The following is a 27,966-nucleotide window of genomic DNA, read 5'->3' as shown; positions in this document are numbered from 1 at the left end:
TAATTGCCAAGTAGATTTTGTTTTAACTGCAATAGTAGTGGAAATTACGATAGAACAGGGCAGTTTGGAGGACTAAACCTTCAATTTGTGTTGTGTTTGTGATCAGTTGCATGTCTGTAGTTTGAATGTATCTCTGAAGACAAAGCATGTAAAAGAGAGGTTTTTTCCCACATCTGTGCATTTGATTCATGACAGAGATGGTTTTGAGACAGTAACTAATGTTAAAAAATGAGACTTATTGTGGAGACAAAAAGCTTGCCAGTCGTTTTAACTTGCATAATTGGAATTATGTTTTTATGCCTCCTGGAAGTTAATTATCAAAAATGAAGGAAGTTCATTATCAGAAACAAAGATCCTGAAAAATAGTAATGAATGCGTTACGCTTAAATCAACTTTGTTAATCCAAGGTGAATCTCTCTTTAAAGTCCCTGCTGCCACATCTCTCTTATCTTGCACAATTCTATATCATCTTTATCATCTGGCGCAATTCTATAGAATCCTTCCTTCAGAGAGCAATAGTAAAGTGAAAACTGCACCAAATAATTTTACTTACGTGAAGGTTTAAAACCCTGGACCCATGATTGGGTAATTGAAGTAAAGAAGCATTCAAATGTCAAAGGAATGCTCATGTTTTTTCAAAACACATTTTTCAGCTCAGATAATGATATAGAAGAGTTCCAGTTGTCTCAGGATAGAAATCAACTAGAAATGGACGCTGCTGAAGATCTGAGAAGAAAACTCCATAGGCTGGAGAAAAGAAATTTGGAATTACACAATCAACGCAATCAAGAGGTAAGGACTTTTCTTGTTTGTTTGCTTTATTTTACCCTTGGAATAAATGTAATTTGTTTCCTTGAAATAATCCTCTCATCAGGTGACTCAAAATCACATTCAGTAGTTGGAAAATATCGAAGTAGCATTGTACAGACATCTTTCGCCTGTCCGTAGGAACTGATATCACTTCTAGCGTCATTGCTAATAGTTGAAGGTGTGTGCAAGAAACTTGAGCACTTCACAAGAGCAAAGTCATGCAGAAGAACATTTTGCACCCCTAGTTTTGGAATTCTTGATGTAAGATGTGGTTTGTTTGAGTGTTTTAATCCCAGTAATTCCAGGGATCCATTTTACAGAATCACCCCACAACTGATGGAGCAGTGGGAGCACAACAAGAGCAAGTCACTGTGGGAGAAGCAGGAATCTCTAAATAAACGGATAGGGAACAACAAACTTGGTTTATTGGCTGTATTTAGTGGAAGACAGATGAATGAGCACCCACACCAGCTGCCCCTAACAAACTCCTCAGAGCAGAATTGTTACTTAGAGCAGTAATAAAATTCAAATGAAAGAAAATTTTAATGAAGTATTTTTTCACTGCTGCTTCATTTAGGTACCAGTTTGCCACAAGAGCATCAGGGGAAACCTTTGTAATGGGGTCCAGTTATTTCCCACGACTGGAGCTCCTGGTTATAAGGAGGCTGCTGCTTTGTAGATGTTCTGAAGAAGTGCATGTTTTACTTTCCACCTTCTTGCATTCAAATGGCTTGAATGTGTTTTCCTGGGTCCAGTTTTTGGCAGCAGTGACTAGACTAGCTTTCTTGCACCAGATAAGAGCCATTTGGAAGCCTTTTCTTTGTTCTGTTTGTCGTGTTTAATAGCATACTGCTATTAACTGCTATTATGACTGCTGGACATCATTGGACTGAAGTTTGTGTTCACATAGTGAGTCACCAGGTGTCTGATAATCTAGTATCCCAACACAACTGCTTTTCTAGTGGCTAAATGCAGTTACCAGAAAATTGCCTGTGGAATATAATTGTAGTTTTTATTTTCTTAAGGCAGAGTATGTTTGGAAAAACAGAGAGGTATATTCGAGGTACATGAAAGTCATCTGGGAACAGGATCAGTTTGCAAAAAAAAAGTATCTAAAATGTGCAGTTTCAGGACTGTACTTCAAATTCAGATGGAATAAGATGGCAGCTGTGAATGTAATTTCTGAAAATTTCTGAAATATTTATTTTCTAGATATCTCACTATAAAAAAAAAATGAAATTAAGGTTGACACGTGAGAGAGGAGAAGCTCTTCATCAGCATCTGGAGAGTGCAAGGTCATTTACTAGAAAAGAGGCTCATATACAGCTACATTCTGCAGAGGACGAGTTGTGGGATGTTAAAAGGAAACTTTTGGAACTTCAAGGTAATAGAAACCCCAAAATCATAGACCAGAGGCTACATCAGTCCCAAGTCACGAAAGCAAGCAGAGATTGCACAAGGTTTTACGGTTACAGCCTTTTTTGAAAGTCTCTTATTTTCCCATGTCTTGCTCATCTGCTTCTGTAAGCTCCTAAGAGTTTAGAAAGCCCTTGCTGTCTCATATGAATTCAATATAACCTGCTAAACCTATAAATTCCTTTTTTTCCCTCTTGCTCCTTACCTTCTGTTCTTCCTTCCCTTGGTGTGTACAGAACTGTAATTAAGGTGTCCCTCTCCACTTCCTGCTTATCACGATGCCAGCAGTTCTTCCCTCTACATTTCAGGGGAAAAGAAAAATAAAATCTAATCCTGTTTATTAGTTTACATTCTTTCCAAAAACTTTTTCTTTCCCCCCAAGAGCTCTCATTGTGCTGCTTTTTCCTTTCACCTTTTCAGATATTTCTAGCTATTCGTTGCTCATATCTGGCCTCTTCATGTCATCTTTGGTTTTGTTTTTATACAAATAACGTGTGTTATGATAGGAGTATGTGGAAAGGAGGGGTTTTACCTACATATTTTCCCCCCTATTAGTTTTGCATTCAGAAACTCCAGTTTTCTTAATCCTTCTCAAACAGGGAGGTATTTCTCACTCTTAAAAGCTGGGGAGATGCATTTTTTTTTGTTACCTAAGTAAGTCTAATACTCTTTAAATTTAGTACAGGAGATGTATTTGTGAACCTTTGGTGTTCACTGAAAAGACTGGAGCACTCCTGGACTTTGTAACCTTGCAAGGATGGAAGGAGACTCTGAAACTTGCAAGTGCGCTTATACCGCCAGATTTTTTTAAAGATAATAAGAAATCTGCACTTTCGTTCATTTGGAGAACACACAAATTACAAAAATCTCGGTTGGTTTAAATTCCTCAAACTGTTGTTTGTTTGGCTGGGGTTTTTTGTTAGTTTTGTTTTGTTCTTTGTTGGGGTTTTTTCTCCTGTTTTGTTTTTATCGTGACACATGTCAAAGAAGCCAAATAGTCGTGGTGTTGCTTCTCATTTCTTTTTCAGTTTTTAACTTACCGCTTCTTCTTCCTGGTCTCGTGGGGCCTTGCTCACCTCGTGTGGTGTTTTTCATACAATCTCAACTTAAATTCTTGGGCAGAGCACCTCACTTGTGCCCTGTCTTTAGTATTTTCTCCAAACTGTTTTTCCGCTGTTCTTCTTGAGGCTCGACTTCCTGACATCTGACAGGTGTTCCCCATCATTGTGTCCACTAATTCTCTGTGTTTTCCCACCATGTCTCTTCTGGTTGTTTCACCCTTCTCCAGCTAGGAAGAAATTTCAGAAGAATGGGATGAGTTTGAAGTAAAAATCTATTAGAAAGTGGTGATCACATAAATGTCAACATAGCTAGCTGTACTCAGCAACATTAAAAGCTAATACAAAATATTTTGGCTGAGATTGTGAAATGAAGCAAAGTTCCTAGTAAAACTGCTTTTAGGAAAAGAACTTTTCCTTGGCATTGAAGCTTTCACAGAGAAGTAGATCCACTATTTCCCTGTCTTGGGGCAGTTGCTGGGCTGAAGATTTAAATCACTTGGGCAGCAGTAAACTTCCCCAGAAAAGCCAAACCTTTGCTCATTCACCCAACCTGCCTGAGGTTTTCCTAGAGTCTTTTTCATGTGGCCGGTATCTGTCTTTACCGTTCCTTAAACTGAGCTTGAAATGAATTGATACAGACTAAATTTTCACGTAGATATTTGGAAATAAGCTAGCCAAGTGTTGCAGAAAAATGCAATTAAGTTCCCCATGCTATAGAGGCCTCACTTGAAAGAGTTGAATTTTTATTCCTTTCCAAAGGGAGAAGAGCTTTCATTTGTAGAAATCTCCAAAGCATTTCCATGACCTTCTGTGAAAGATGCTACAGGAAGACAAAATGTGGCTGCTTCTCTGTCGTGAAAGTGTTAATGTTCCAGTGTGTCACAGGATATCCCAATACACAGACAAACTTAGGTTCATTATAGCTTTTTTTTCTGAACATGCTTATTTGCAGAGCTATTTTTCTCTTTCTCTTTTTTTTTTTTTTTTTTTTTTTTTTTTGTGAACAACAGTACTCAATGACAAATACCAGCAGAAAGCAGCAGAGACTGAGAAAATGGTTCAAAGTGCTCAGAGGCAGTGGGAAGAGGAGAAACAAAGATTTGCAGTGGAGAGGGATAACATGCATAGAGTACACCTTGCTGAACTGGAATTCCTTTTCAAAGAAAAAACTGAAGCAGAAAAGGCTTGTCAGGTATGATATATGAAAAGGTGGAAAGTTCCATGAGATGCTGGCTGAAAGGTTTTTGGTGCAAAGTATGTGGTGGGTTGGAGTTTTTCTGGTTTAAGGGGAAAAAAAATTCTCCAAATAGCTAAGTACTGCAGAATAGTCCTGAAGGTTACAGCTTTATGAAGTTACACTTAGTGTGTAACACTGGTTTGGGGCTTTGATGGAATGTGTTGTGGCTGGTTGGCATGGTAAACACCTAAGCCAAGTTATCAGTACACAGTGGTCAAGAGAGGAGCTTGTGGACAGGACCTAAGATCCTTCTCAAAACAAGCAGCAACACAAGTCAGTTTTTTTTCAAAGCTGATTCTTATAAAGGTAGGGCAAGATACAGGCTGTGAAGAAGCCTGTTTTTAGATAGAGTTTTCTTTTTTAAGTTGCCAGCTGCAAGCAGGGTAAGCTCTGAGTTCTGGCTAACAGTAGGTTGGCTGAGTTGGTTTGAGGAGGCTCTGGAAGGGTATTGCCTTCTGTTGTGTACAGTGTTTTGCAGAAGCTGCCTTCAGAGAGTTTAATGCGGCAGCAAAAGATCAACGTTGAAAAAGTACGCTATGCTCTGTCAAGTGATGTTTGTCCTCGAAAAAGGACAAAAGGAGCAGTGTGTGGCTCAGGGCATTGTGTTCTCTGTCAGTTCCCTGGCAGTGTTCTCTGCCAGTGGTTGTAGAGGAAGAGGCTTTCTGGGTAGATGTATTAAAGCTACCAAATTTTAGGAAATGTAATTGACATGAGTAGCCTAAGATTGCCATGAATATATCTAGCTCATTAAACAGGGCAGCGTGAGCTGTAGGCTTTCAGAATCTTGACGGCTCTGAACTCAGAAGTCTTTCAGAACTTTCAAAACTCTCTGAAAGGCAAATGTGATTCACTAACAGGTGCCAAACCCTAACCTGCCTTCAGCAGTAAAAACGTTCCGGTTTTCCCCTTTGCTTTTGTAGCTGCTCCTCTGCCCATCACCCTACAATTATGTCATGTATAGTTATAAAGTTCCGGGAAATAAAAAAATCTTACATCTGGACTTGACTGCATTGAAAGCTTAATTGATTTAAACTTGTCAGATAAACATCAGAAACATGTGGGTTTATAAATTATGACTTTGAATGCGTTGCAGTCTTGTGTGTTGTGTATTTACAGGCTTGGTTGAAATCTCCTTTAGTTATTCTGAGCTATAAATGAAAGCTAAAGAGATTTAATTGTGGTCTTAATACGTGCAGAGAAGTGGGATTCTGAGCATGTAGGCAAATCCTGGCTGGGAAAACTGCACTTCACAAACTGTAATTCTGAACTTGGCTGGGAAAATGCTGAGGCAGGCATGGGAGTGGAGTCACAGAGCACTGAGACGTGTCTCTGGGACACGCAGGAAAAGTCTCCCTCTGCTTTGTGGCAGATTCATGATGAGCTCTGTTGGGTGTATCCTGGCCCGGGATAGGAGGGGCTGGAGTTCGACGGGAAGGGCAATAGCTTCACCTCGTGGTTACACAGCTATCCCTTCACCTTTTTTCCCTCAGAATACAGAGTTTTAAACAGTCATACGGCCTCCAAAAAGTTCCAAAAATCCTCAAAACTCTGAAATTCTGCAGCTCCTGCTGACTTGTTTAATGAGCTTGATACACTCATGACAATTTTAGTTTGCAAATGTTAATCACATTTCCAGTATAAAAAGTTCTAACATTTTTGGTAGTACTTTACAACAAACTATCTGTTAATTGTTTCACGTTTCCCAATTCACTTTTGTTACTATCTGGAAGATAAACCTGAAAAAAATAAATATTTCTATATCTTTCCAGGTATAGTTCCATAGAAATTGTTACTTTTGGTTTATTTATTTACTTCTTTATTGATTTTGCATTCCAAAGGGAAGAAATCTGTCTTGCTGGACATGCACAGCTAGAGGATTAGCTTAAATTTAGTCCAAATTCATATGGACTGTGGGGATTTTGTAGCAGTGATGTCACAGACCTACAGAGTCCAGTAATGTCAGTGATTCTTCCAACCTGTAGCTTAGTTCAATTTCTGTATGCAGAAATTGATGTGGGGATCAGCTTTTTTTATTCTACTGAGGACTTCATATTTAATAGGTTTTTTAAGTAATTCGATTTCTAGAAAGAAGAAAATCCTTTCCAGAATAGCAGAAATTAAAATTATTTAGTCTGTAAGAGTTACTGTTTTTAAAAACATCTGATTTGAAGTTTTAACAATAAAAATCAGGAAAAAAATGAACATCTGTCCCCATGTGCCATTTCAACAAATGCACCCTTTTTCTATCTTTGCCACTGAGTTGGGAGACAGAAGAGACTGGAAGGGCTGTACTCTTAGGGAGAGATTTCCTGTGGAGCTCTGGCTCTGATTTTAGTGTTACCACAGGAGGTCATGTTCACAGTGATTTTGGGGCCAATAGAGTTTTCTTGGTGGTGAGTTAAAAGCATGTCTGCTGTTGGGTAAACACTTCTGTTGACATGTGCCGGCATCTTCGATTTTAAACTTCTAACATCTTCTGATGCGGCCTCCACTCCTCTGTTGAACTCTCTACTGCAGTACTTAGTAAAAGTACCTCTTGATGTATTTATTTATTCAGTTACCTGTGTATCTTTAGAAAACTAATGCTGCCCTGCAAAGCATGCTTGGGAATTTCAATGATAGGGAGGTTGAGCACCACGGCTGCAGCAAGATGCTGAGGCTCCAGGCCGACCGCCTGGATTTCAAGGATAAACAGCAGGAGAGGCTCATCAAAGAACTGGAGGTAAAGCTTTCTGCCTGCTGCTGGGAGCCTCAGCAAGCACTGGCACAACTGAGCAGTTTCATTTTTGAGGGGTGGAACCTCTGAGGTAGACTTTGTGTGCCTTGTGTTTGATTAACAAAATGTGGAGCATCAGTTTCGCAGGAAAGGTGCATTCACAGGTGAATGCTGCGAGCCTGACCTGAGACTGGTGTCTTAACAGCAGATGGGAAGAGCTTGATGTCCCTGGGAAAGTGCTCTTAGCAATGTGGAGGTATAGAGGGAGTATTTGTGCAGGATTTGTGGCCTTTTTTTTTTTTTAATAAAAGCATGTTATGCAGATAGGTCTTTTGGGAGGAGGAAAAGCTTAAGCCTTTTGGCTGATGCTGTTGTGGAGTAGGTTTGGTAAGCTCTGTGCTGTGACTTTCTCTTTAACAGGCCTTCCACAGATCTCTGTTTCTCAGTTATTTCGTTTTGAGAATGTGTGAGATTATACAGAGTTTAAATTTACTGCCAACAGCTTGTATTTCTATTTATTTTTTTTCCAGTTAATATTTCCCTAACTGAAGTGCTTAGAGTCAGATTCAGTCTCACATACTTGCTCTTTTGCTTTACCTGTCCAAAATCAATGACTTCACCTATATCTGTCTAACTTCAGGTGTCTTAAATGACTTTTAATATCAATGTCTTTTTTTTGATCTTTGTTGTATCACTTGAAGGCAGGACTAATTTTGGGGTGTATTGTTCTTTTCAAATCAGTCATCAATCTTAAGTGAAAAGATATTTCTGGATAGAAAACAGTGTAGTTAAAATTGCATGTGAATTTCTATTATAGCAACTCTGTAGTTCCTGCTTTTGCTAAAAGCATTTTTTCAATTAAAATTCCATGTCCAGGCCTTTATATGAAGATAGGTATCTGTGAGTATAAAAAATGCAGCAAGAACATAATCCTACATCAATTTCTTTAACTAAGCAAAAATTTTATTTTAATATTGTGGATATGTAATTGTTTTCCTTTATTTATTGATTGATACCAGTTTTCACAGTTCCAAAGTGCAAGTTGTTCCGATACCACAGGTTGGTTTATGGAGACCTAATAAACGGAACAATTAAAGTTGTCTTTGCACGATGTTATCATCTTTCTGGACTTCAATGTTTTCAAAATGTACTTTTAGGCAGCTACACTGAAAATAAAGGAACTGGAGGAAAACGCTGCAGCAGCAAGAGTAGCACATACAGAATGTAAATGCACTACAGAAACCATGCAGGTAAACTTTTAATGAAATATTTGGTAGAAGTTTGCAGTAAAACAGAAGATGAACTTGTAAATGTACAATCTTCAAAAAATGCTAAGACTTCCTTGCTCCATTAAAAACACTGAATAGATTTTTGCAATGAGTGTCAAAATTGTAAAAGATAATAGAAAAATATCTCCTGTTTTCAGGGGACTATCAAGTTAATAGAATAAATATTAAAACCAAATGTCTCATTTTTACTTTGAGAAATTCAAAGTAGTATTGAAACAGTGAGGGGAAAAGAAATGTTTCACAATAGTTAAACTGTTCAAATAGCCTGTCCTATATCTTTGCAATGGGTACTTAGGTAATTTTGGGGATAAGAGTGCATACATCCAGCTTCTCTAGGTGTGAGATATTAATGCATCCTGAGACTGCAGTTCCAAATGTAATTATTCAGAGTACATTTCAGCTTCAAAGCTATTATATCTGCAGTTACCAGAGAAGTTTGAATACACAAAAAAAAAAAAAAAAAAAAAAGTCATATGTATGCCTGAATATGAAATTCTTGTGTTATTAAACTGTACCACATAGGGTTTGATCTATTAAAGCACTTAGGAGGGTGTATTTTAGAAAACAAGTGTGAAAAACCTGTAAGATGATTGCTGAGTGGTCTCATACTACCAAAGCCTTCATATTGGACTTTTGAAAAACTAAATGAGAAAACAAAAGGGAATATCATCTTTTTTCCCCCCTTGTTTTCTGAGGAACACAAACAAGCACTGCCACTTCTTCAGTCAGTTATTTTCTTATGACCTTCTCTAAGTACAGGCTCTTGGATTTCTGAAGTGATGATTCAGTAGTGATGATTCAGTTTTCTTGATTCCTTCTCTACTTTTACAACATACAAAGGAGCTGTAAGGTTAGCATTCCTTGAAGTTAGAGATTGATAGGTGAAGAACTGGTAAGGTTGTCTTCTTGTTCATGTACATGAACAAGCTCCACATGAGCTTAGTTCTGAGTGCAAGTGTAGCTTTTACTGTTAAGCCCATCCTTTCACAAGTCTACTGAAAAAAAAATAGAATTCCCCTGGAAAGCTTCAGTAATATAAATAATTGAAAACAGCAAAATCCAAACTCCATCAAAGGACAACAAGATGTGCTTTGGGTCAGCATATCTATTTCTCTCCGTTTTGAACTCTATGTATTAATATATTTTTACATGTGTTCAATGCTTTCTAAGTCCATATAGAATTAATAGAAGACATTCACCTGTAAAAAGCAGAACAGAACAGTGAACAGCGCTGAAGACCATGGCAGTCTTTCCTAACTTCTTTTAACTGCTTTTTTATCACTTGGTAGTTGAGAATTCAAGAACTTGAAGATGCTTTGAATGAAGAGCAGCATGGCAGGAGAGAAGTTGTTTCAGGGGTAGCAAGGAAAGATTTCAAAGAGTCAGAAAAAGCACACGAAAGAGGAAAAGAAGTGTAAGTTTCCTTTTGAAGCCGTTTCAAAATGGCAGCAGACAGCTTGAGTACCACTCGTCGTTTCCATTCCCTGCAATTTTCCATCAGCAGAAAATCTAGTACAATGTGCCAAACCAAAGGAAAGGTTCAGAACCTGGCAGTCCATTAACAACAGGCCCATGTCAATAACCAAAGGTATAGGAAATGGGTACAGATAATAACTGGCCTGTTACAGACTATTTGCCAAACCAAAACTTTTGAAAATCATAGTTACGGTAGGCTCCAGCCCCCAGTGGTGGTTGGGGTGAGTGTAGGAAAACATAGCCAGCAGGTCTAGAAAAGATGGCTTTTCTGTATACATTCTATCAACATTCTTTCTATATTCTTATTATGAAGACATTGTTTTCCACTTTTGTGACTCAGTTGAATCTCCCAAGACTCCTGTCAAGAAGCTGTGTATCATTTATAGTGGATAATCTTTGTTTTCAACTTTTGAATGGCTGTAGAAAGCTTTAAATGGTTAAAAAATACTGAAAAGTGTGAGAGCCGAGGAAGTCTCTTGGGATGTTTCCTGCCCAGCACAGTGTCTGTGTGGTAACAGTCTGCTGTGTCTGTGGTTACAGAGCTTGGGTGACCTCTCTTTCAGCCTAGAACTCTATGGGTCTGCATACACAGGTGTTTATGTTGACTTACTCACACAAGGAGTAGTAGAGAATGAAAGAAACTGGTTTTCCTACAAAAAAGGAAGTTTCCTGAGCAACTCATTCAAGATTCATGGTTACAGAGATGTTTTTTAGTAAGATACTTAAAACTTGAGCTGGAAAAGCCTTTGTCGTCCTTTGCAAACATAAATTTTAAGCACGCTTTTGGCTTTCCTGGCACCATGCCTAAATACTCAGGCAATCTTTTAAAATTCTTCCTTGGATTCCTGTCTCTGATTCTGTCTCCTTTATGCTGTTATTTGGCCTTGCAGTTTCCTCATCAGCTGCCTTTTTAGTCATGCCAGGCTCTTGTTTTCCTGACTGACACAGTACAAGAACAGGTTAAAATTCTGGGTAGTCTGCTTTAAAAGTCATGCCAGAGTAGAGTCAGGCATGTGGAAACCTTAGGAGCGAGAACTGTACGTGAAGTCGGGTTTGATGGTGCAAGACGTGATGTGAGACATGAGAACTGTTGTGTTACTTAAAATAGGAAGAATTCTGTTTGCTATATGTAATTTTGAGGCCATATCCAAATATGAATCTATTGAATTGCATGATACATGGCTTGGTAACTGAAAACATAACCACTTGACAAGTCTTTCTTAGAAGGAATATAAATTTCTTCCTTCAGTTAAGAAAGGCAAGCAGCTTCAGAAGCCATGTGATGTGCTAACGTGGTATCTGCTATATCCGTTGATTATCCTTTAAAAGAATACCGTGCATTTGACAAAAGCAATTTTGGTTAAAGTATCTTATTGTGGAAACTTTCCAGTTTACGAAGACAGCGTTCATCCTTAAGTGTGCAATGGAGAGACGAGGCTGAGGAAAGGAAGGAAGCTGAAGAATCCTCTGGGACGTTAGCAGATGCTACAGCCAGCTTCACCCTGCATGAAGGCTCAATAGTAAGGAAAAAAACCCCGTGGCACACATTGTTTAGGTGTTTTTAAACATACTGTCAAAATATATAGTGTGCTGAGGATTTGCTGCATTTGCTGTGCTGAGCTGTGGAAGAACTCTGCCATTCTCTTACCCTGTTTGTTATTACGCTACCTTTTTAAGAATTTATTACATGCATAAATGTAACCAGTGCTTGGAGAAGCTAATTTTTTAAGTCTGGGTAGGATGTACTGGCATTCCGAATTAAGAAGGCATTTTGTAGATATGGATTATGATTTCATGTAAAGAATGTTCTGCCTTTCTACCAAACTTTGTTGTCAAGTTTCATTAGCTACCATTGTAGAAATGTTTATTTCTATTTCATACACCCTTTTCATTTTAGTGCAAGTATTTGACTGTAAAAATTGCTTGAAAATTGTTTCAAACTTTCAGCTGGAGAAGCAGAGTGGATTTCTTGTTGTTGTTTTGTTTTTTGCTTGTTTTGCTGTGGATTTGGCACATTGGATGTATTATATGACCACTTTGGGCCTTTCTGCTGTCTTTACCCAGCTACACCCTGAATAACAATTGTGCCATCTTTTCACATAGCAGCAGGGGCAAAGGAAAGTTCTTAGCATGTGTAGAAAATCTCTCCTTTCATTGTGTGCTAACATTTGCTCTGTTCCTACTCTTTGCAATATTAACTTTTGGTGGTGGTGGCTTGGAAACTTCTCTTCTTTCTCTCTCAGGGCTCTGAGCATGGAAGGTACCTGAGGTCTGTTCCCTGTTGACAGGAGCAGAGACCTGCATAAGGGAGTCTTCAGATTTGTGGGTGTCTTTTGCTCAGCTGATGCAGTTAGTCCACACTTTGTCTTAGTGTTGTCCACTGCCCAGGAAGACCTGTAATTCATAAACTGAAGAAAAATAAAATCAGAACCTTCTTTTTCCTTCCTCTTTGGGAGAACACCTTCTTCCATGCAAGTATTAGTGTATTAAAAGGCATTTGTTGGCCTAGGTAGCCTGAAAAAGTAATTTCATCAGGCACAAAAGGAATACATAGAGAGAAGAGCAACTGTCTGGCCTAACTACAGGCATTGATGATTGCTATTTATAACTACGAAACACAATTACAAGCTGAAAATGTTCTACTAGAAACCTTAAGTGCTTGCTAGCTGTTGCTGTGGTAAGAGTTTTCCTTTTTATCTGTATTCCTTAGTAAACTATATCTCATACATGACAAGAATTCAGTACAAGATTTCATTCAGGATCAAGATTTCTGGTAATGGAAACAGTATGTAAAGGTGTACTAAAAATTAATGTTATATTACTGAAAGGTTAAAAGTAACAGGATTGTCTCACTGTCATATTCACAGAGCTGGTTGTTTCAAGTGTTTTATTCAAAAGATTTCAAACCACAGGACTGTCCTGAGCAGAGGATAAAAATACGCATTTTCGGAAGAGTTGTATTAGTGGTTCCCTTATGAGATTAAATGTTTATTGCCTTGGTTGGCTTTGTATTTTTCCCAAAGCTGTTTGTATGTGTTTGGGAAGCAGGAGTGATCACCTGTATGTGATCCTGTTTACTCCATTGAGACAGCTTTGATTTTGCTTCCCAAAATGAAAAAGCAGAAGACTGTAGCAGGAACTAAGTAGAGGTAACATTTAATATATTGCTGTTGGTCCTCGCTATACCCATGCCAAAATTGTGTGAAAATGTCAGTGTGTTCTCTTCCCTTCGTTTTCCCTTCCTGCTCTCCTGGCCTATACAGTATTTTTTCATCTTTTATACCACTTTTATGTTCCCTGAATATGTTCTTTCCACTCTAGTCTGAGAATCTTATCTTGATCTCTGACTGTACTGTTACGGTTGTTTACATACTTTGTCCTCATGGCATTTGAGAAACAGCTTTCTATTAGCTTAACCAAAGTTTCTAAGTCACTTGTATGCACTAACATTATGAAGAATTGAATTTTTACTGCATGCTTATTTATTTATAACCTGAATCAATTTATTATGCCACTGATTAAAATCACTGTAAAGAAATGAGGCATGGCTTGTGGAGTGTGACTGATGGAGCTGTAGGCCTATTTTGGCCAGCTATTTAATCATATATAACCCATGCAAAACAAATTTTTAAAGGAATTTAGAGTGTGTTGTGCTGCCTAGCCAACTGGACAGTTTTCTGTGTGCTGTGCAGCTGTGTGGGGGCACAGTTTGAATGCACATCAGAGTATTAACAAGGGAGAATGAATTGCATCCACTAAGAGCACAGAAATTTTTATCTGTGCCAGGTCAATGTTGTGGCCCCCACAGGACTGGGATTTATTCACATACTTTATAGGCATACTGTGTCTAATTAGATAAATTTGGTCAAATCGCTTTTCTTACTCTGCTGTAAGATTATGCAATATTATGGCAGCAATTATTAGAAATGAACACAGGAATTTTGGAAAGCTGTGAGAATGAGCTCTGAGGCCTTGTTATCAGCTGCATGCAGCACTGCTACTGCACATGTGATGCATCTCTTTTGATTTGAACATTGCCCAGCTACAGCAACGAATTCTTCTCTGTGTTCCAGAGGGATGTGTCCATCCTCCTAAACTTATACCAGAGCATGGCAAACGCCCATGTGCTTGCCAAACATTCAGAGGTCGCCCTGGAAGAGTTACCTTGGACAGAGCTTTGTGCTCTCTTGCATGAGAACGTTGAAGCCCTGATCTTGAACTTCCACAAGGCTAAGGAGAGGGTGAGTGTCCCCAGGCATCAGCTGCCTCTGCGGAGCTCAGTGACATTTGTGCACACTGCAGGCTCGTTAAAAAGGAGAAAAAGGAGTGATATTCATCCCCCCAAGAGGATTTGGACATTAACAAATGAACACCGTTAATTATGGCTGGTCCACTGCTCAGCTTGATGCTGTTGCTGTGAGCATGTAGATGTGACTGGAGTGTGCATCAAGTCTCTCAGCTCCACTTTCTCTGCAGGACATTCTGAAAGGATTGTCTGATACCAGCCACAGGGACCTCATTAAAAGATAATAAATTCATCTTACTGATGAAGAAATTCACAGAATGTAGTCATTTACAGTCATAAAGCAAGTCTTTGTTTTACCATAATCCATAGCAAAATACACTTTCTCCAGGAATACCATCTTTAAATTATGTGTTTATGATTCAGATGTGCTATTTGAAAGAATGCCAGTGTGGGGTTTTCTGTTTAATTGCAACTTTCGGACTCTGACATTTTTATTCAGAAACACAATAGAAATACCTATTCTAAAACATGTCAGTATTTGTGTGCAGGAGGAGCTGTACATTTCTGAGTGATATGAATGCAAGTGAGCTTATGTGGCCTTTCTTGCCAGAAAACCTTGTGGTTTTAGGAAAAATAAAACCCTGTTAAAATAGGTCAGCTGGGTTCAGAGACTAAGCTGAGAGTAGCTAAGCCACTCTTCAGGGTTTGACTTTGTTTTCTGGTTTATTTCTCTTTTGAAGTAGAAGAGGAAAGGGAGAAGGAAAGACATGGGAAGGGAAGGAGATGGATATTGTTGGCAGTGTTTCTGGGGTTTGTGTCTTCCTGTTCTTGCATTTTAATTAAGCCTTGTTACTGAGACTGCTTGGGAGGTCTCTAGGGCTCTTCTCATGTACTTAGCAGCTTTTCTGGGATTTTAGACTGTGTTGCACAAAACCTTTTTTCCTACAGCTCAGCGTGATCTATCTGGATGTGTCTTGCTGATGTTTTCTAGTAACAAAGTGCAGGTGTGTGCATTTGGAGATCATTGTTGGCTTGGTTCATGCCTCTATTTAATTTGCATGGGGGGTGAAGTGTTAAACCACAAGAGTGTATCCCTTCATGCTTGTTGAAAACACATCATAAACTTATGAGCTATTTTTAAGGAAAACATTCTCTATGCTAGAATTCCCTGGACTTGTTTAAAAACTTAATAATAATCTGGAAAGTCTTGGCTTTTTAACAAAGAAAAAAAAAAAAAAAAGAAAAAAAACCTCCCAAACAAAAAAACGAACCAAACAAAAAAAAAAAAAAAAAAAAAAAAACAAAAAAAAAACCAACAAAAAAAACCCCAACAACTCCCCCAAAAAAACCCCAAGCAAAACAAAAAATTAAATGCTGTTTTGATTTCTTGTGTGCAATCATTTCACATTTCTAAAGTATATACTTGGATTCCTAATTTACTAATGGACTAAAATTTAACAGAGTTGTTTAAAAAACAAGTTTGAAGTGTCTGGCTCAGGTTTCCTACAAAGAAGGTGACAAATATCTACAAGGTGGTAAAAGGATGGCAGAACCGAAACCAAATAAAATCTTTTGTTTCAAAATATATTTCAGTTTTGTTTGGAGAACCAAGTAATTCATCTGCTATGAAAAGGGTTTTATTTAGTTTTAATGAAAATTTTGAAGAAATTACAGTTTAGATTTTATGCTGGAATAGTCTGTGCGTGACTCAAAGTGAAAAGGTAAACAATAATTTCTTCTTAAATGCTTGTCACACAGATATCTCACCTAGAATATATTTGCAAGCACAAGGCTGACACTCTGAAGGAACTTCAGCAGAAGCAGGAGGATGCTTTTGAGAAAATGTCTGAGCAGTTAAAAGCACAGGAACATTGCTGGCAGAAAGAAAAGCAATATCTTGAAGAGCAGTACTCAAATATCCTTGCAGAAGTTCATGCAAGAGCCCAGGTATAGTGCTGGGAACTTCTAATTTTTTTCTTTTTTTTCTTGTACCATTTAATTGATTTTTTCAGTCGTTTAAGCCCCTTAGCAGTTTAAGGTCATTTGGGAATTTAAGTATATTTTTAAAGTTAAAAAAAGCCCAAACAACAAACCAACCCATCACTGTGCTAATATTAACATCATTTAAAATAAGAAATAAATAACTTTTTTGAAGCATTTGTCATGAGAAGCCTGATTTCATCTACAGTGGGTAGTATTTTTTTTCTGAGAATGCTATAGCTGTAAGATCGAATTTCCTTTTTTTAAGAATTTCTGAGGGCAGCAGCTACTTTTTCAGCATCATCATTTGCAGAGATTGTATGGAGTAACAGTAATGTGGTGTTACCTGTGGATAAATTTAATTGCATATGTACTGATCCTAAGAACAGTGGTAATGACTCTGCTTTAGTGATACTACAGTGAGAAGTGGTTTTAAAGTGTGAAACTCTCACTGCTTGTTAGATGAGTTATTTGCAATCCTGCAATCCAAAATGTTACCCATTATTCCACAACCACCATTTGCTGTCTTTACCATCACATTCCTTCACACCAGTTTCAATTAAAAGTCTTGTGAATAAAGGAAATAGATGTCCCTTGTTATTTGTGAGTTGTTGCAACTTACTTCACAGAATAATGCTGTAGTTGATGCAGATTTCAGGGCTGGAAGTCTTTGCATGCTGAAAAATTTAATGTCTAGTCTCATGTTCCAGCCTTCTTACCTTTTTCCTCTCACTTACACTGGCTTTCTGCTTGGTAGAGCAGTGCTCTCTCTGAAATTGGAGGATGTTACTACTATTGTTAAGTCAACTCATAGAACTTTATTGTGGGCAGACAAGCAGCGTTGGACCTTCTGTGAGCTGTCACCATATTGCTGAATGTTGTTAGAAATCAGGAGTCCAATTTGCAGTTGATGATCATGTCAGTTTCCCTCCTACCATTGCTTTGGTTTCATATATCTGATTCTGTAATTGTTTTCTAGAAGAAATACTTTCATCACCATCGTTACTAAGAATTTTTGACTCCTTTAATGCATCATTTGAATGGCAAAACGAAGAATTTTCTTTTTGCTCTTGTCGAGGCAAAAACTATCTAGTTAATATTTCTTCCGGTTTTGTTTGGTTTGTTTCTGTTGCAGAAATGTGAAGAAACAGTGCAGAAAACCAGGCAAAAACTGTATGGCCTTGAACAAACCTGCGAGAAACAGGCCCATGAAAACCGTTCCATGACAAATACATTATCAAATGCTCACAAGGCACGCTCCTCCCTGCTGGCAGCCTGTGCACTGCTGTCAGGGGCCCTGTGTCCTCTCTACGGCAGACTGTGCGCTGTGTCTTGCCAAAGAGACATTCTCCAGGAGCAGGTGAACCACCACAAATTATTGAACCAGAAGATCATCAGCCTCCTTTATGCTCTCCCTACTAACGTGGAAAACAGCCAAGGCGAAGGCAGGCTGAGGCAGAGAAGAGCCAAGCACCTGGTTTATGTCTTCCGAAGAGCTGTGATTGCAGTTCTGGCTGCTAACAGGCTGAGGGCTCTGGCCCGATATTCTTGTACCTTTTTGGTCTGGACAGATGCCTCCAGAGGATGCACTGGAATTCAAGTTTGTGTGGGAGAATCCAGAGGCAGGCATGTGTCACGTAAGTGAAATATTCTTAGGTCAAATTACATGGTTAGGGAATAAAAAAAAAAGCAAGATTATTATTATTGCTGGGGCATAAAGATATATTTCATGACATTTGTACAAATTATTTATGGATTTATAATTTTTACGTTGCTTGACAAACATATTTCATTCTACGAGGAAATGCCTAGTCATGTGTTAAGCATTACAGGTAAAATTGCAATTGTGCACATGAGCTCAACACTATCTGATATTTTTGATATTTGTGTTATGGATTTCAGAACTAGGTGCTGCAGCATCTTCTCTGTGGTAAATATCTTGCAATGTTCCTGAATTATTAACTGTCACCTTTTTTTTTTCCCCTAGAAAAGGTATTTCCTCCTCTTATTTTAATAATTTTTAATATGTATTTACTACTAAGACCCACAAAAATTGTTTTCTGATTCAGGTGAAATATTAGCATGGGATTTCGAAATTTTCTTCAGAGATTATATCTACTTGCCCCTTTCTGTTGCCAGACCAGTTTATACTTCCCTCTGCAAGGATAAATGGTATCAAAAATGTTTTCCACATTAGAAGGTTCATCTACTTTTTTTGTTTTTTAGTACTTCTGGAAGCATGCTTAAAACGGTCTAAATTGTCCTGACTAATTTGTTGTTTATATGCTTATTTTTGGTTAATTTCTGAAAGAGCTGGAGGTAGCAGTGTGCCATATCCTAGTGATTCACTTATCCTGCTAGCTGCAATTCTGTTTCCCAGGTTTTGAAGAGGAAGGAGTTGACTGTATTGAAGCACTTGACTGGTTGACTAGCTCTAACCTCTATACTGCAATAGTCAGTTCCATCTCTGAACTAGACGATGTTCTCAGCAAACAAGGTAATTCTAACAGTATATTGTTGTAGCAGAAATCTATCAAAAAAATAAAAAAGTCAGGGTGGTCATATCACTTCCATTTTGATGATTTTATCTAAACCATTCTGGATCATAGCTCTGAAGAGATATTTCTGAATATTATGATAGACACCTTTGATGCGAGGTTATATCCTGAGCTAGTCAATACAAATTTTAGTGGGGCTCTTTCCCTGAAGGAGTAATTTTATTGCAGGGTAAAATGGTAAACCTCTTCTGCATTCTCTGAATGATCACATCTCTGTACTGTTGGAACAGATTCATTTTCTTTAACAACTGATAGGATATTTTATCCTTTCATTGTATATAGCCATGGAAGCAGAAGGCTGGAAAGTGTTTCTGGAGTTTATTTACAGTGAGAACTGATACAGGCTCCCTTGGTTCATCTGCATTGCTGCCATCCCTGGTTCTTTATTAATCTCTAGTTCCAGAATCCCCACAATTTTGTCACAGAAGACAAGGATATTAGAAGAGGGATAATTTATGTGAATAAAGGGAAATAGCAGGAGAAAGACAAGGTGATGCATTTTCCAGAAGGCTAAACACTAAGTTGGTATAAAAGTTGTTTTTGAATCAAATGTGCTTAGATTCAGTTTCAGGCACTTTCTTCTTTGATCATGCTGTTCTCAGTAATTTTCATTCATATCCTTTAAAAGCAAAGTTTGAACAGTGTTTCAGAATCAGTATTCTGTGTTTCAGAATATTTACAGGTTCCATCCTGTATAAATGCAAAAGAACATGATATTACAAGAAATGGGAACTAATAAACTGCTTGATGTTTCTTTTTTGTTGTTGTTTCTTAAAGATGCATGCTCCTGGCTTTCTGGACACTCCCTTATCAGGGCAGCCAGGAACTGCTTTGCAAAACTGATGGACAACCTGAGCTTACTGATGGAGACAGTTCAAGGGAAACCTTGTGGGTGCAGAGCTTACCTGGAGAGGGACTCCCTGATACAGAGGCTGGCTCGTGGGCTCCGCAGAGTAAATGCCCAGGCCCTGGAAGCTGGATTGTATGACAGACTGCCCAGCACAGTAAGCAGATTTACAGTCCTCCTTCATGGAAACAGAAGGTTTACAGAAGCAACAGAGAAGCTCCCTGGAAAGCACCATTTATTTTGTTTCAGGCTGGTGATGAGTCCATGACAATGAAGTACCCCTATATGGACACTCAGAAGTTGATTTGTCACACATTAGGGTGTAAATAGGTCTTTTCTTTTATTGACAAAGAATTTTTGGAGGAGGTTTAGTGTATCCAAGTAAAAGGGTTTTTTTCAAGTTCTATCAGATCTGTATTAGCTTATAAGAACAAATTTGCTTTTGGCTTGATGTAAATGTTTTATTATGGTTTTCTACTTTCTCATGTCTACCATCCTTTTTCAGTAAAGATAGCCTTCTTCCCTTAAACCAAAATGAAAGGATAAACTCTTTCTCCAATAATCTTTTATAGTAGACTTTAGGTGAAAATAGTACTTCTTTGTAAACAGAATTTGCAGTAGCCCTTGGTAGGGTTGGTAGGTGACAGGTTCAAACTTTTGCCCTTGTGTATGTCTTTTAGAGATGGAGGAAAAAATTATGTTTTGTCTTCATTTTCTTGGGTCATTAATATGATTTCTTTTATTGCTAAAATAGCAGATTTTATAGCCCATCAACTTGTTTTTGTATGCTGACAGAGAAACATAGCAATCTTGCAGCAAGAAATATTTGAATTTTCACGAAGGCTTCATGCAGCAGAGGTAGAGTCCCACTCACTGCACCTGCAGCTTGCAGAATGCCAGTGGAGTTGCAATGAGATGCGAAAAGATGCTGAAAAAGCCCACAGGCTGCAAGAGCAATCAAATGAACTTCAGCATGTAAGTGCATTGGATTTGGAGGCTCTCTTGCTTAAAAGAGATTCTCCTTTCTACACATTTTTTGATTTATGTCCTTTTGGAAAACATAGAATTTATTTACTTTCAACAGAATTTTCCAGAAACCTTGCCTTGTAAATGTCACTAAACTAGAAGACAGATGTATTTAGAAAGACCCCTTTTCCACTGGAGTTTCCTTTTGATTTGTAGAAGGAGGTGTCCTGTATAAATTGCAGTTTGGTCTTCAGCAGTCCAGGTTCTCCCATTTTTTGGAAATGTTGATGTGATGACTTATGTATCCTAAAAGAAGATTTCACTGCAACAGAGTAAAGTCAGCTGGAATAAAGTCAGGGTGTTCAATACGAATGTTCATGAGAAGTTGATGAAATATAAATATAGCAGTTTAAACTCTGTATGGATGTTGATGCATGTTATAATTAATACAATACAAATTTTAGTGGGTCTGTTTCCCTGAAGAAGTAACTTTATGTCAGGGGAAAAAAAAGCCTTTTCCTACATTCTCAGTAGCACAAATGCACAAAATCCCCTGAGTCCTTTGCTGTTGCTGATGGAGTTACTGAAATGCTGTGGGTTCCCTAACCTGAAGCCTAGTTGGTAGAACCTGTCAGTGTGTCCTAATCCAAACACTTCCAAGCAGAGAATATCTGCTAGATGACGTCTCACCCATTGTCCTTCCTGTTCCTAGCTAGTAAAATGGATTTTTATTTTTTTTACTCAAAAATATCTGATCATCTTCAGTTCTCTTCTCAACAGGTTTTATTCCCTTAGTGTTTTGGGACAGTTAGATGAAAATTATGACATTTTAGATTGTAGTTGAAATGCAGATGATGACTTCCCTTGAAGAATTATTTCTTTTTCCTGGAACAGGTTTTGGAGGACAAGAACAGGCCACTAAGGTGTTTACAAGGGTCAATAAGCTATCCACTAAAATGTTGAACATTGATCTGCATATTTTTCCTCCTACATATTGAGGTTTTGCACCCTAGGGTGCTAATTTGAATAGAATAATGAATGCCAAGACTTTACATGAATGCTCTTTACAAAAAACACAGTGATTAACTGGTCTGCCATCTTACTGTTCAGTAATCTGTCTTCATGTTAAAAGAACTTCAAGACTAATCCTAAGCATGCATCTGTTTTAGAATTTGGTATGTTTGCAAGTGGAACTCACTCAGTGGTAGGGAAACCACTGAATATAGTTACAGAATCAGGCCCAGCTTGTTTCTCTTTCCAGAAAATCAACCAAGACAATTTGCAGGAGGAGTTAGATAATGCTTTGCAGCGTGAGCAGGAGGCAAGATTGCTTTTACAAGAGCACCAGCGACGGCTTCAGGAGCTGAGTAGTATACTGGAATCATGCCCACTTATCGACACAGAAAGAAGCCAAGTCTCCAATGTATCTCTGATGGTAAGATTATTCTTCTGGAACAGTCACCCGAGTTTTACCTTTTGTTAAATAAGCCAAATAGTGCAGTCCTTGTGTAAATAAAGTAACAGGAGTAAATACACACACACTACTCAGTCTGCTGGAATTTTAGGCTACTGAGAAAACACTTCAAAGACTCCTTTTTAAATTTTTTTTAAGCTATCTATGTTTTATTTTTAACAATTTAAGAAAAAACTTTTCAATGGAGGTTTGTTTTGGGTTTTTTTGCCTACAATAATTTTGTTTTCTAAAATACACTTATACATAGCAAATATACTAAAAACTAGGGGGGGTTCTGAGTCAGTAATTCTTTTGCTAGGAAATTCATAAAACCTTAGCATGCAGTTGTCCAAATCTACTTTGCAATCAATTTGTCTTCCACGTTGGTCAGTAGCCAATGGCATAAAGTGAAGTTTATTTGGGCTAAAGAGTAACTCTGCTCTCTGTCTGCTGGCAGTGCCTCTCTAATGCATTGGAGGAGCTGAGGAGCAGAGACCAAGATCTGGATCACCAGAAGAGACTCCTGAAAGGCACAGAGCAGGACCAGCAGCAGCTGCGGGAGACTCTCGAGGAGGCAGAACTTGCCCTCAAACAGGGAGTAAAGTGAGCCCTGGGGCCTGGGGGATGTCACTTAAAATGAATAAAAATTTCAGTTCCTACTTCCATGGGCAGGCTTTTAGCCCTGGACAGTATAAGGTTAGAAGAGAAAAGGACTTCTGTCTCTTTTATTTTTAAATTCAGGGATAGTCTTCTAAAACGAAAAGTGTTAGTTCAAAATACTAGGTCATACATTTTATGCAGTTATCCCATAATAGTTCTTCAAATTCTGGATGCTGAAATAACTGGCAAACAAAATACCTGTGCTATCTTACTGCTCTGACAACATCTCTTTGGAAGATCCTTAAAGTTCTGCTTATTTAAGAAATGATTGCTTGTTCTCTGTGTTTCCACACCATCTTGTTGTAGACAGATACAATTTATTTATAGTAAATACACAAGCATCATCTAAGGGACAGGTCTTTGCCACCAAAGGGACTGAAACCCATTTTGGACCTAGCCTTGCCTGTGGTACAAGATAGTTCTTCCTGCTGATTTCAGGTAGTTTTGGATTTAGCCCTAGTCCCCACACCACTACAAGACAACCTAGAGTAAAAGGAAAGGCTCAGGCACTGGTCTTGAAAAGATTGGTAGTCAAAAGGAGCCCCTTTGACTTGAAGGAGGTTATTACTAAGCTATTTTTACACCATATGAAAAAATAAATCTTTGAAGACTTTGTTTTCTAATACTTATCCTAGTATGAAATATCTATTATGAATATTGTTGTTCCACGGCTAGGATCTAAAAAAATTTTAGTTAATTAAAACTTCCCATCATACCTGGGATCATTCAACCTCTGAAGAACAACATCTGAGAACCTTTAAGGGTTTTATGCACCAGGGAATTAATGCAATTCGTATAGGCCTCAACTAAACGTTTAACAACCTAATTAAGATGATCAAATAATACCGAATGTTATTTAGTATGATTTGATCCAAGCAGGCGTCACCTACAGAAGGATTTGTTCTAGAAAGCTTTCCGTTTTCATCCTGCCCCAAACTATTCTGGGCATTTACAGTAAAGAGCATTCCTTGTGGCCATACACAGATCCAGTAAAGGTTATTTTAACGTGAAGTGACTTTAAAACTGGCATTTTTTTCCCTGTGTAAAGCAGCTGAATATCAACAAAGCAAGCTACCCTTCCCTTCATTATTATAGCAACTCTTCACAACAAATAGGGGTTTTTTCTCCTTTTGGAACATACAAACAAGGCAGATTAAATAAACAGAATCTGTCTGTGTTTTCCAATACAAGAATATAATATCATCCTGCTAGAGACTTTTTATGATCTCTGTATCCAAGCCATGATAGTTGTTCATGGATAGGCCTATAATTACATCTATTTGAATTGCTTATCCTCAACAGAAGCATCTTTCATATGGAAATGCACCAAATAGTGTACATTAACTATTTTTAGGGTTTGCATTGGAGATATGAAAAAGAGGGAAAATCGTAACACTTTATAACTGTTCTATAATCAACAGTTTATAACTGTTATAATAATCAGCAATTATTTTACAAGACATGACAGCCATAAAGTAGCAGAACATTAATTTCTACATTGATAGAGTTTCAGTTCCATAAAGTTACTCCGTTGTTTTGTTGTTTTGCTTTGTTTTTTCTTTTGTAATAGAGACAAAGGGTTGATCATTAATCATACGAAAGCTGTGGAGGCCGTCCTGAATGAGGTAAGAATTTGAAGTATTCCCTCTGATTTGTGTTTCCAAACATGCCAAAGCCTTACAACTGCTTATTCGCGGGGGAAGAGACAAGTTGCTGCAAAGCAACTTCCTTCCCTTAGTGTTGAAGTTTCCCCCCTCAACTTCTTCCATCATAAAAAACCACAGTGAAATAAAATGCAAGTTTGTAGTACACACACAACTTGTTCTAAATGTAGAAGTTATGACAAAATTCACTTTCCTTCCCTCACTGAACATTATTTCTGGTTGACAAGTGAAGACTAATGGAACACACAAAAAATTGGCAATTGTTACGGTGTTAACCCTCTGCTGAATAATGAGAGGTCACATACTTGGTGGCCGTAAAACATTTGGCTTTGTGTCTGCTATTTTAACCTATGAAGCATCATAAACAGGAAAAGAAAAGGCAGGAAATCATAATCTGTGGTTAGAAACTTCCATGGTATTTTTTAAAACCATATTTTAAACTTAATAGTAATCTCAAGTTTTCTCTCTGACTTGTACAATTGTGCCCTGGTATAGGACTATTTGAAGGTCCAATAAAGATGTACCTATTAATTATTTAGGAGAAAGGACTGTTTTCAACTCTAGCTCTAATGGCAGATGGTTTCGTAACTGTTTTTAATCTAGAGCAGCATAGAGCAAAAGAAGTGTTTTCCTTACCTTGGAGTGTCGATTTCCCTTACTACATCTTTAATTCCTAGCAACATGGGATTCTCTATTTTAGTTTCTGCGTTCACCAAAACTGTTGCTAATTATATTTTCAGATATCTTTTCTTTTTCCTTTAATGTTCATGGAACGTGACAAAACCTAAAGTGTATGTTTCACCTACAGCAAACCGTGCTGATAGAAAATTTCCTTTGTGCCACCACCATCTTCATACTGGCTGCTTTCAAACTTCGGAAGTGAATGTCAAGCAGCAACTGCCGTGTTTTTACAAGAATACATATGTGCCATGTCCTTGGCCTTTCTCTTTTCTGACCAGGGCAAGGGTCTTTTTGTTTTGGTAGCATTCTTACCCAGCACTGTGAATTAGAGATGAAAATTCAATCAGTTGTTCTTTATTCATGGATGTTAGGTCCACGGATCAATGCAAGTCCACTCAATGGGCTCAAGGGGACCCAGTTCATCCCAGCTGGTGTGTCTGAAGGAGAATTCCCACTGATGCTGGGGTTTTTTCTCTTTAGGCCAGAGAGCAGGCCGTGGCACCAGGTGCTGCAGCAGCCACGCCGCTCCCCAGCCTGCAGCTGGAGACCCTTTCAGAGGAAGCAGTGAGGGACAGGCCAGAGGCTATGGCATTCCCGGTTAGAGTCTAAAGCCAATCCTGTTTAATTTTTTTCTTTTTTAAATTTTCTTTCATTTTTGGCATCTGAGACACAACGGGCAGATAGACTGCTCTGAGCATGTGGAGAGCAAAAAGCTTCAAAACTACTGCAGTCAGCAGTTGAAAGACAATTTCCATGTATACTCTTGCACATGGTATTTCAGAGATGATGGTAACTTTTAGTTTTGCAGTTACAGCATTAAATAACTGATGGGAATACAAACATGGCAGAAGTATATGTACCTGAAAATTAATATTCTTCTATCTCCCTCTCTTTTTTCCCACTAATATACACAAGACTAATTAAAAAAAAGAAACGCAAACAAAACTAAAACCAAGTAAGATCCCCACAAACAAACAAAACCAACCAAACAATAAAGACAAGATTTTCATCCTCCTTCTTGGTCAGTATCAGATTTTTTTCAACCCACAGTTCTAGAATCAATTGTGGGGTTTTGAGCATTCCTCATTTAAAAGAAACTGCTATTTAGAATGTTTAAATATAGAAGCTATTTTGCTCATATGGGTTTAAAGACTCGCACATTTCAAAATACTAATTTTGTTAGGACAAAACAATGAGTGGGAAAAAAAGAGAAATTAACAGAAAACATGCCATATTTTCATCTCTGAACATAGATTCAGTGCAATGCCTCCTCATTGTTTTTAAGTTTGATCTCTTCTGCAGAAACTATCCATTAGTCTTTATAGCTGTGCAGAATATATAAGTGCCAAGACAGATTTTTTTTACCCAATGAGAGAACAAAAGGCAGAGTGAGAACATATTTCTTTCATTGTACTTCTCTGTCTGAATTAGAGAGAGAGCAGGTAATCAAGTAAATTGCAAAGATCTTAGACAAAGTAAGTATTGCATACAACATGTAAATTTCTGCAGTAATGCCTTCCAATTTATTGTGGATTTTCTGTTCTAATGCAGTATATAATTGCAGTATCAGGGTCACAAAATCAAACATTCAAGAAAGACAGATTCTAAGCTAGAGAATTCTCACTGTTCTCTCTTGCTTGCGTACATGCCTGATGAAGTTATAAATTATGTGTGCATTATCGTGTTTCCACACTAAAAGATGGAAATATGGAATATGTAATGCCTTGAGAGTCCTGTGAAGCTTAATTAGCACAGATGAACTTTTCCGTCAGGGGGTAGAATTACAAATGTTTCCCCAGTACAGTACAGTGATGATCCATTTTAGAGCTGCACAAAAGGTTCCACGGATGGCGTCTTTTCACAGGAGGCACTGTAGCAATCACCAGCTTTTAAATCCTGCTTTTCTAATTTGGTAGTGGATGCTGCTTCTTTTTTTTATTTTTATCCCATCCCAACTCCCATTCTATGTGACCTCACAATGATTGCAGAAGCATCTGCAGCCTGTTCCCTCTTTCTCTCTGGAAGAGAATCAGAAACACAAAAAGTTGCATTTCATATTTGCACAAAGTGCTTGTGGTATAACTAACATAGTAGAGTATGTGCTGGGGAGCTCGCTGGTGGGGCAGAATTGTAAAGTTCTTGTTCACCTGGCAGCCTCAGGTGCACTTGGTAACTCAGGACATACACAAACAGCACCAATGGTTCACAGTCTGTGTCACCATGAGCTTCCTTTTCTCTATCCCTTTTCCTCTTTCTCCCTTTCCCCATCTCTCTTTCCCCCTTTTCCCTCTCTCTTTCCTCTGCCCTCATCTCTAGTTCCTGTTTGATTCCTTTCCAAGCTCATGATTGAGGTTTTATTACAAAGTTTGCCTTTTATAGAAAGAGGTCACCTAATGGATTTTAGTTTTACTCTATGCCAAACTGTATTAAGGGCAATCCTGTAATCTTGAGTGAGGTAAGGAGTTAGGAATCACTTTAGGAAGGCTTGTCATTAAAAACAGTGGAGTTGTTTGCAGGCACATCCTCTAGAACTGCCTTAGTTAGTCTGTGATGAGCACATTTCAATTAAAGGCCTTATAATCTACAAGAATCCTCTTTTAGGACTAGAACCACACCACCAAGACATTTTGGAGATTGTTTCTGATGACAAAAGATGTGATATGGGTTAGTTTGCCACTGCTGTTTCCTAGAAACCACAATGAAATAACCTGATTGATTTTAGCTGTGTTAACATCTTTTCTGAAAATCAGCAAAGTGAAACCAAGGAAAGGAAAAAACTACAAAAATCTTTGTAAATCCCTGTTTGTGGTACCAAGCTGATTTTTGTCTGTATCACAGGTTTACATTCAAAAGACCAGTGTCATACTATCTGAAGGGAAAAATTATAACAAATAAAATGTGATTAA

The 27,966-nt window shown here is 38.0% G+C and overlaps 1 protein-coding gene and 1 long non-coding RNA gene across 2 annotated transcripts; both read left to right on the top strand.

Annotated features, from left to right (window-relative positions):
- Positions 1–708: 708 nt before the first annotated feature.
- Positions 709–22,100, top strand: LOC137464833 (coiled-coil domain-containing protein 171-like). The gene is made up of 10 exons (XM_068176388.1): positions 709–792; positions 2,023–2,194; positions 4,298–4,479; positions 14,079–14,246; positions 16,010–16,198; positions 17,367–17,868; positions 18,612–18,728; positions 19,567–19,793; positions 20,432–20,611; positions 21,864–22,100. The coding sequence occupies exons 1-10, from the start codon at positions 709–711 to the stop codon at positions 22,083–22,085; spliced, it is 2,043 nt and encodes a 680-aa protein (XP_068032489.1). The 3' UTR covers positions 22,086–22,100.
- On the top strand, positions 7,139–9,829 carry LOC137465264 (uncharacterized). Its single transcript, XR_010994603.1, has 3 exons — positions 7,139–7,246; positions 8,398–8,490; positions 9,819–9,829. It is a non-coding gene; the product is annotated as an uncharacterized lncRNA (long non-coding RNA).
- Positions 22,101–27,966: the final 5,866 nt, after the last annotated feature.

Source organism: Anomalospiza imberbis, chromosome Z (assembly GCF_031753505.1).
Source record: "Anomalospiza imberbis isolate Cuckoo-Finch-1a 21T00152 chromosome Z, ASM3175350v1, whole genome shotgun sequence".
Classification (NCBI taxonomy): domain Eukaryota; kingdom Metazoa; phylum Chordata; class Aves; order Passeriformes; family Viduidae; genus Anomalospiza; species Anomalospiza imberbis.
The sequence above is the reverse complement of the archived record's forward strand: the minus strand, read 5'-3'. Positions and strand labels throughout refer to the sequence as shown.